The following is a 9019-nucleotide window of genomic DNA, read 5'->3' as shown; positions in this document are numbered from 1 at the left end:
GAGAGAAACACAATTCGAAAGAATAAGAGTTTCCTTCTTTCTTTGACTTCACTTTGCCATCTCTATTTTATCAAAACGTTGCACTTTTATCGATTAAGTTGCTTCCATCAATCTGATATTGATACAGCCAAGACCCATACCCCTTTTGGATAAACCTATTTCCATACACAGTCTAGTCTGTGACAGCCTCCATTAACCGACTATCCTTCATTGGTCGATCTGTTTGATCTATTCCCCAATTCACAATGTCAAGTCAAGACCAGCAGCAGCAACAGCAGCAACAAACTGCACAACCTCAGACTTCGACAGCCTCGAGTTCCAATGCAGAAGCTACCTCCACAGTAACTCCATCAATTCAACAAAATGTTGTATCTGATGATAGTTTACTCTGTCAATGGGAGAAATGTTCTGAAAGATGCCCTACTCCAGAATCTTTATTTGTATGTCTGGTTGTGTTTGGTTTCCATAGTTCTATACTATCATACATTGCATCATTCCAAAGTCTTCATACTTATACTCTATCTTAGGAACATATCTGCGAGAAACATGTTGGTAGAAAAAGTACCAACAACTTAAACCTCACTTGCGGCTGGAACTCATGCCGTACTACTACCGTTAAACGCGATCATATTACATCTCACATTCGTGTGCATGTTCCACTCAAACCTCACAAATGCGAATTCTGTGGAAAAGCATTCAAGCGTCCTCAAGATTTGAAGAAGCATGTCAAGGTAAGATGGAGAGCTGGCGTGTATCCCTTCGGCTGTGCTAATGTATACTATCAGACGCATGCCGATGATTCCGTTCTATTGAGATCTCCAGAACAACCTGGTGGCCCAAACGGAGGCTATAGACAACCAGGTGGCAAAGGTACGTAAGGGCGCAAGTTGCCTTTTGCTCATTTAAATGTCTCTAACTTTTCTCATGTAGTAATTGCTAATTTGCAGCACCTTGCAGCAAACCCCATGGGTTATTATGACCATAATCCTTCAATGCACCCTGGTTCCGGGATGTATGGCAATTCGCACCATGGCGGTCACAGTGGATATTATGCACCCGCCCATCCCCCACCATCTTCATATGGAGGAGGCCCAGGCTATTACCAGATGTCTCACAACCCCGACCTTAATCAACACGCAGCTTGGGATGAGAAAAAGCGAAATTATGAAAACTTAAATGACTTTTTTGGTGCTGCTAAGCGTCGTCAAATTGATGCCAATTCTTATCAACAAGTTAACCAAAGGTTGATGGCATTACAAGGCATTCCTATCGGAGGTGGAGCTATCCATGAGTACATTCATTCCACACCTCAATTAGTTCCAACTGATGGCCATGGAGGTCACGGTGGTCATGGTGGTCATGGAGGTCCTATTCCACAACACCAATATTCCCTACCTCTACCAAACTTGAGGACCAAGAGTGATTTGAATTCCATTGATCAATTCTTGGAGCAAATGCAATCAACAGTCTACGAAAGTTCAAATGCAGCAGCAGCAGCAGGCATTCATCAACCCGGTGCTCATTACACTCACCAGTCTATCAACTTCCGTCAAAGTCACTCACCACCACAAACTCAAATTCACAACATTGGTTCAATGGCACCACATGTTTCGACTTCTTACGCTTCAGCACCAATGACTGCTACCCACTCATCTCATTCATCTGGTACACCAGCTTTAACACCTTCCTCAAGTTCCGTTTCATATACTTCTGGCAATTCTCCAATGTCCTCAAGTGGATTGTCTCCCATCTCTAGACACAGTTCCACTTCAACTGCAGCATACCCCAATCTCCCTGCAGTATCTCTCGGATACTCTCCACATCACTCAGCAACTGCACCAACATCTACACTTGGCACAAACTTTGATAGTGATCCTCGCCGTCGTTACTCTGGTGGTATACTTCAAAGAAGTGCTGGTGGACTCAACTCTAGTCAATATCGCGAGTCTATGGAGACCGCTACTATTAGCTCTCCATCGCCATCTCCAAAAGAAACAACTCCTCGCCCTGAGTCTATTGTTCAAACTGATGTCACAAGTAACATTGATCCAGCTCTTTCCGTAACTTCACCTACAGTCAGATCAGTTGATACCCTCGAAAGTGCTCGCGATAGAGCTGAAGAGGCATGGATCGAGAACATTCGTGTCATTGAAGCTTTGAGAAGATATGTCAGTGACCGTCTTCAAAATGGAGAGTATGTCAAGGATGAAGAAGAGGCTTCTGCAGCCGATGTTGATATGAAAGATATCCCAACAAAGACGGAAGAGAAGCCATCTGAGAGCTTGTATCCCGTTCTAAAAACAGATGACGATGATGAGTAGTTGATTTTTGAGTATCATGAGGTTGTATCGATCGGGTGGAGTTTTCTGGGATGGTTGCTTGCTATATCATGGGCTGAACGTCGCTTCAATACAATTATATCATAGGGATAAGGTGGCGCTGGTATGGATGGAGTACGAAATTTATTCAGCACATTGGTCGGTTGCTTGCTTTGATCAAAATACGGAGAATGATACGGGGGTTTTATGGTTTCTTAGGTTTATTATTTATTTTTTGATGAATGGAATAGCCTTCTCATTAAATGGAGTGTAGTATATGGATGAACCAGTACATTATAAACCTTCTAAATTATGCCTATCAAAGTTTAAAGTGATTCTACACTGAGCTTGCATGTGTATGTCCGACGAATGTTTATGACGAGATGAGATCTACTCGGGCCCGTGAGGCACCCCACATTTCAAGCTCCCCGAAGCACCCCACCCTGACAGCATCTGCAAAGGATACGTTTGTCATTGACTTTCTCATCACACACTATACATTGTTCTCAAGGCATTTCGTTGATTCATCATCACCTCATCATCAGTACCTAGGTAGTTAGTAAAGATGTCGCAGCATTCATACAAATCGGAATATCCGCAAGGGGTTGAAGTGGATGAGGGGATTAGGGAGTTTTTTGAGGCGTTTTATAAGTTGAGTGATACGGAGGAAAAACACGAGGAGTGAGTTGAGATTTTTTTGGTTCTTTTGTTCGGAGAGTTTTGGAGAGGAGCTGAGTTAGGGATGAGATGGGATGGGATGGGATGGAATGGGAGGGGCGAGGAGTAAATGGATGTTTCTTATGTTTCTTGAGAAGGGGGTGGGTAGAAGGAGTGAGTGAAAGAGGGGATCGGGAACTCCGGGTTTCGGAGGCTTGGATGTTTGGAAGGGTTATGGTGTGGGGGGGATGTGAATGGAACTTTGAGGGTGGAAAGGAATGAGTTTGATATCCTGGAATTGGGGGACTGAAGGGAAAGCAAGAATTTGAGTGATGGAGAATTCTAGAGATGCAGATGCAGATGGATGGGTTTGAAGTTGGATAGAGTGGTGGGCCAAAAGGATCAAGCTAATATGTGGATGCGTCGATAGGTATGCAAATCAATTTGCTGAAGATGCGGAGGTAGTCATGGGGATTAAGAGGGTTAAGGGGAAGGAGGGTGAGTTTTGACTTTCGTTTTTGTTTTGCATTCTTTGGTATAGATGGAGGAGATATGATGGGGGAGGAGTTGGGGGGCTCACGAGGTTTGGAGGATTGGGCAAAAAATGCTTTTTTTGTACGAAATGAGGATGAGCGAGTAGAAAAGGGGATAGAGGATAGGACTTCAAGACTTGATGAAGAAAGGAAAAGGCTAATATAAACCTTTAGAAATCCTCGCTTTTAGAAAGGGCATGTGGGAAAAGGTCGCAAGTCGTTTGCATACGGCCCATAAAATCTTTCCTTTTGGAAAGGGATCGACGGAGGTTATGTTGTTTGGAGTTGTGGCTGTGAGTTCTTCCTATCTACTTGGTGTTTTACTCTTTCAGCGAGTCTGGATTGGAGTGAAGGGAGCGAGCGGATGGTGGGGAGGGCAAAATACGGAAGATAAGAAGAGGGAAGATGTGTGAATTGCGATGCTAATACTTTGATGATATAGTATGGATTGAAAGATGGAAGAAAGGCCGATGTAAGTGTCATGCTTATTTATCTTATAGCTATGAATGATATCGTGTGGACGTATACTCATATATGGAATAGGTTGAATGGGCCGGACGGGCCAAGATGGTTCAGGAGAGCGGAAAGTGGAAATTGGGATTTTACCAAGTTTATTTGGTGAGTACATTTCTAGTTGCCATTGATGCAGGTTGAGGGAGTAAAGAGAAGGGGATCAATGGCTGATGAATTTTTGTTAGGATTCGGCTGCTGTACAGAATGCTAAATAAGGTTGGAAATTCGAAGATGGATGGGAATTTCGGATGAATAGGAGGGTTTGTGTAGATTGACATAAAATTAACTATGATAGACTTCATATCAAACTGTGGTTGGACGAAACCAATATGAACTTCTACAATCTAGATTTTCTTCCGAGCTTCTAGCTTTGCCAAACATATCTTACAAGCATTACCAATTACCAAATCCAAGTGACTATCGTCGTTGTATCTCAATTCGTCAACCATAATATTGTTGGGATATATTCTCTCCATCACTCAATCAACTTAATAGCCTCCTCAAAATTCATAATATCATCCGCACTCTTCGCCACTCCCCCTCCCTTCACAATCCCCTCCTTATCCACAACCCAACTCCCACTCGTCTGCCATCGGTTTCCACTCTCCGTAGGTCTATTCCATATCTTTTCTTCGCGCCCAAGCTTAAAGACGGAAAACATACTCCAGGGATTTAATACGTGCCAGGCGGAACTAGTGCCTAATCCCCATTGCGCGTAGATTTCTCGATCAGAATCAACGATTACTTGGATGGGACCGGCGCCGCCGAGCGAGTCAAGCCAAGTCTCAGTCGAAGATGCTGTGGAATGGGAGATAGCTATTATGTTGATATTTGGGTGGGAGACAGCGAGATTGCGGAGGGTGAGGAAGGTCTTTTCTGCGAACTGGAGAGAGAGGGGGTTAGCTATGTATTGGACTTTGGAAGTGATTTCAGAAGAAGGCAATTGTCTTGAGGTATACATGGAAAGTAAGAAGGAGTGTATATGTGAGAAAGAAAACTAGAAACTCACGGGGCAGCCGCAATGTCTGAGGAATGTGATAATAGTAGGGTTTCCATTAGGATTTGGGAATGGGAGTTTGGATGATGAAGGTGCTCTGGAATTGATTTCTGGAGGTGATTGGACGTCAATTGGAGATGGAGAAACCCATGAATTAAGTTCTTGTTGGAAAGTCATTTTAAAATTAGTATGTATATGTGACTGTTGATGTAGCTGTTGATGTTGATATTCTCGAACAATCGGAGAAAGGGAAGCGACAGGATCATATCGATGATTTCATAGAGGGGAAAAAGCTTCGTGACGTGGGGTAGCTTTCTTATGCATGGCTCGCATGGGTCTGTTATCTTATCGTAACCCCTGACATCCTGCCTTGTAAGGTTAGTAATGTATCAGTATCAAACAATTTGATCTTGGGAAGATTTTCCAAATTCCCCTTCTTTCGAACATCACCAGATACCTAGGTAGATACCTTCATTGTATGTTTATCTGACAGTCCCGAAGTTTGACATTCATATACACTAGGTAAGCTGGTTATGCATTAAACGTTATCTTTCATGCGAGTGCTGAGCGATAATCAAAGCATACCATTTCCATCGCCACAAGAGGCTGTGACAACTTTGACAGCTGTCAATACTCAGAGCACTGGATACCTTTTTGGGGAAACCCCTGGAAGTAGTAGAATATGCATGAAGTCATTACCCTTCAGTTGGGGCAGAAGAGTAATTATCTTGCTACCCATTTCTGGAATACTCAGGTAATACTACATCTTTTTCTAGATTTGTCAACGTATTTTGACTTGTTAATAGGAATCATACTTTACATATTCGGCGGATCAAGAATCTCTTATTGATCACGATGTTCACTTTAGACCTGGGATTGGAGCTGATGGTAGTGAAACCTTCACTCCGAGAACTTTGATTTATGATCTGAAAGGGGGATTTGGTTCTTTGAGAAAGATTAATGCTTTGTATCAAATAGATGAACCGGTTATTACTGATGGATTATGGTAAGAAGTCTAGATGTATCGATAAGAAGTCGAGAATTTTGCTGATTTTAACTTCATTTCAGGAATGGTCCAGCTGTAGTTCAACGGCAAACGGCCATCCAACAGAGTTCATATCAACAAAGTTTGGAAGAAGGCCTCGAACCACCAAAGCTCACCTCAGAATCGGTGCGATATTGGTCAGACTTCAATCGTGTCTATTACCATCCAAGGTCAATAGCTCAACTCAATGAGTATGAATTGAATTCATCTTTGATGCCATTCGAAAATTGGGATGCTGGTGAAGAATTATTCAGTTCCTTAGATAAAGAGCATGATTTGTTGGATCGTGATCTTCGACCTTTTGCCGAGGAAGCTGATCATATGCAAGGCATACAGATAATGGGAGGTATCGACGATGCTTGGGGTGGTTTTGCTGCTCGATATATGGATCGCTTGAGAGATGAATATGGTAAGACCACGATATGGTTTTGGGGTCTGGAGGATAATATCAAGGGAACACCCCGAGTAAGTTGTGGTGAGCTGAGGTGAAGTTCATATCAGTACTGATTTTGACAGGAAAAACGGTTCTTGAAGTTGTCGAACACGGCGAAATCAATATCGGAAATCATTCCACAGACGTCCCTTTTCATTCCAATTACCCTACCATCGACACGTTTGCCAGGCTACGTCAAATTGGACGCGAGTTCTCCATGGGAAGTTTCTGGCTTGTTGTCTTCTGCGATGGAAAGCATGACACTGCCTTCAAGATTAAAGCCTCAAAATGGTACAAGGCAGACTTTAGACCAATTGGCAAGCACATTGAATGTCAATGGCAATCAGAATATTGCGAAATTACGCATGTCTGTGAAACAACAGCCTGAAGCAGGAATTAATGATACCATTCATACAGGAACGAACGGACATTCGCAGGCCACAGATACGAGGATTACTTCAGGAAGATCTTTAAGTCGTGGTGAGGATGTGCCTGCGGAGAATGATACTGCCAATTTTGATATGGACTTCTTTCCTACAGAAACAGGAGAGCAATTTCGCGGTCCTCGGAAGTCCGGCAAGGTTCATGTATTTGGCCAAGTTGAGAATTATAGAGGAAATGAGGAATACGATGAGGAAAACGACAGAAATGATGAGGGTCGTGAACGAGCTCTTAGAATTGCTGCCAGTCTTCCATTGCTTTCAAAGTTAGTAGTCCTCTTGATTATATCTTCATTTTCTTACTGTATTCTTATAGGACATATACACCATTATCTTTTCCACTTCTCGATAGTTTCCCAGGTATCTTCAACCATGAAGATGAGCACGTCAGGAACATCTCAATCAGCACATCTCTCTCGACTGATACGTCTGTGGCCCTGCGAATCAAAAGCCTTCAGCAAATAGTAAATAGAGCTATTGGCATGGATGAACGAGAGGCGCTCAGTAACTCCCTTGGCGAGATCGCGGAATCGTATGAAGAAGGTTGGGATAGTGACACCGACGACGATGATGATTAGTTGAGATGTAAGTAATTACGAATAAGGTAAAGATAGCTTGACTCAATACCACCCTAAGCCACCTAAATTTTACCACACCAGATTACCTGAACTTTGTCCCGACATTCGGTGAGTCTGTACGACTCGGTGATTTCTCATGCGAACTTTGTCAGCTTACATATCGGGAAGAAAATTTCACGACTCAAAGCTGTTGGGTGGCGTGTTCGGTCACGGTATTGAGGCCTATTTACAGCCCAACTTATACCCAGCAACGACTGGGTGAAAGGTCAACAGTGAAGCGAAAGCGACAAATAGTACCGAGAAAAGGCTACCAACGGAAGTCCATCATCGCACAATGTTAGCCTTCCGCCACATCTCTGCTTTCATTGTCTATTTTCCGAGGAATTCTTAATTGGATCATCGATGCATCTCCCTCGCAAAAATTTGTATCTCATTTGAAGCACAGCAATTGATTCATATTCCAACATATCCTGATTTTTTTTTTACCTTGGACCTCACCCCGCCTCTGTTATGCATGACACAGATTTTCAGCCCATTCAAATACAGGATCCTAGTAGACAACCTTCCCCGCATTCGCTAGTAGATCCTGATGCATTTTGAAGTCAAATACGAAGAAGCAAGAAGTCTTTCATATGCATCTCGAGATTTGCTCTAGTAATAAAAAGACATGCTCGGTCGGTACCCTGCGTAGGAAATCATTTAGCCGGAAGACGGAAGTCAGCATACTTCCTATGCAGGGGAAAATCACTCACCAATCTTTAAAGGTACAAAAATCGTTGTGTTACCTGGTTTACCGGTACCAAAGCTAACCAAGAAAATGACACACCACGTTTTTTTTGATATTTCTAGAGGCCTCGAGAACGGACAACAGAGAACAAATTTTGTCACCAGGCCTCGCTTTCCCCCGGAAATGTGATTCATGAGGTGGCACCATGTAAGAATACTGTTTATCATGCAAAAGCTCGTGTTCCTTTCTCCTTCATGCATCATAATATTGCTTCCACAGCATTAAGCGACTAGGAACCCATGTTTATGCCAGCCTTTTCCCCACGACTGCAGCCTCCGAAATGGTTAACAATCAAGTGAATTGACATATGTTTATATACACGAGTTTTTCGTATTACTATACTTAGAGTTCTTATTTCAAAGCTTGGCTCGGAATTGAGGGAACTGTTGTTGGTCAGTACTATACTCGTATCCCAAAACTACGTAGCATACTGGTTGGCCAGTTAGAGGAGACCTTTTTATGTCTTAGTAGACCAGAAAAGATACGGATACTTGCCCAAATTTGCATCGCCAGCATGAAATCATATGCGGCCTTATGAGATGTACTAAGATTGACTAGATATCTTTTCAAGGTAGGATCAAGATTTCTTTGCCATTCCATAGATAATAGTCCCCTTGTTCCCGCATGTGTTTGTGTTTATTTTCATTTTCTGATTGTCCCAACCTTCTACCAAATATTATAATCCTCCAACCTCCTCGCCAGAAAGATTTGCTTTCAG

At 42.8% G+C, this 9019-nt stretch overlaps 4 protein-coding genes across 4 annotated transcripts; 3 read left to right on the top strand and 1 right to left on the bottom strand.

Annotated features, from left to right (window-relative positions):
- Positions 1–245: 245 nt before the first annotated feature.
- On the top strand, positions 246–2321 carry EAF02_006854 (uncharacterized protein; the record flags this gene model as incomplete). Its single annotated transcript, XM_038902902.1, has 4 exons — positions 246–440; positions 528–731; positions 786–870; positions 931–2321. 4 exons carry the CDS (start codon positions 246–248, stop codon positions 2319–2321), a joined length of 1875 nt encoding a protein of 624 aa, XP_038757223.1.
- A 562-nt stretch (positions 2322–2883) lies between these two features.
- Positions 2884–4236, top strand: EAF02_006853 (uncharacterized protein; the record flags this gene model as incomplete). The annotated part of the gene is made up of 6 exons (XM_038902901.1): positions 2884–2999; positions 3406–3473; positions 3683–3801; positions 3951–3980; positions 4052–4126; positions 4207–4236. The coding sequence occupies 6 exons, from the start codon at positions 2884–2886 to the stop codon at positions 4234–4236; spliced, it is 438 nt and encodes a 145-aa protein (XP_038757222.1).
- A 260-nt stretch (positions 4237–4496) lies between these two features.
- EAF02_006852 (uncharacterized protein) lies at positions 4497–5195 on the bottom strand (the record flags this gene model as incomplete). The annotated part of the gene is made up of 2 exons (XM_038902900.1): positions 4497–4904; positions 5031–5195. 2 exons carry the CDS (start codon positions 5193–5195, stop codon positions 4497–4499), a joined length of 573 nt encoding a protein of 190 aa, XP_038757221.1.
- A 505-nt stretch (positions 5196–5700) lies between these two features.
- On the top strand, positions 5701–8558 carry EAF02_006851 (uncharacterized protein; the record flags this gene model as incomplete). The annotated part of the gene is made up of 7 exons (XM_038902899.1): positions 5701–5772; positions 5825–6024; positions 6087–6528; positions 6580–7202; positions 7253–7540; positions 7596–8197; positions 8267–8558. The coding sequence occupies 5 exons, from the start codon at positions 5701–5703 to the stop codon at positions 7512–7514; spliced, it is 1599 nt and encodes a 532-aa protein (XP_038757220.1). The 3' UTR covers positions 7515–7540; positions 7596–8197; positions 8267–8558.
- Between the last annotated feature and the right edge of the window lie 461 nt (positions 8559–9019).

The sequence above is a fragment of the Botrytis sinoallii genome (assembly GCF_014898435.1).
Source record: "Botrytis sinoallii strain Bc 23 chromosome Unknown BSIN_011, whole genome shotgun sequence".
In the NCBI taxonomy this organism is placed as follows: Eukaryota; Fungi; Ascomycota; class Leotiomycetes; order Helotiales; family Sclerotiniaceae; genus Botrytis; species Botrytis sinoallii.
Note: the sequence above shows the minus strand (reverse complement) of the source record. Positions and strands in the feature narration are given on the sequence as shown.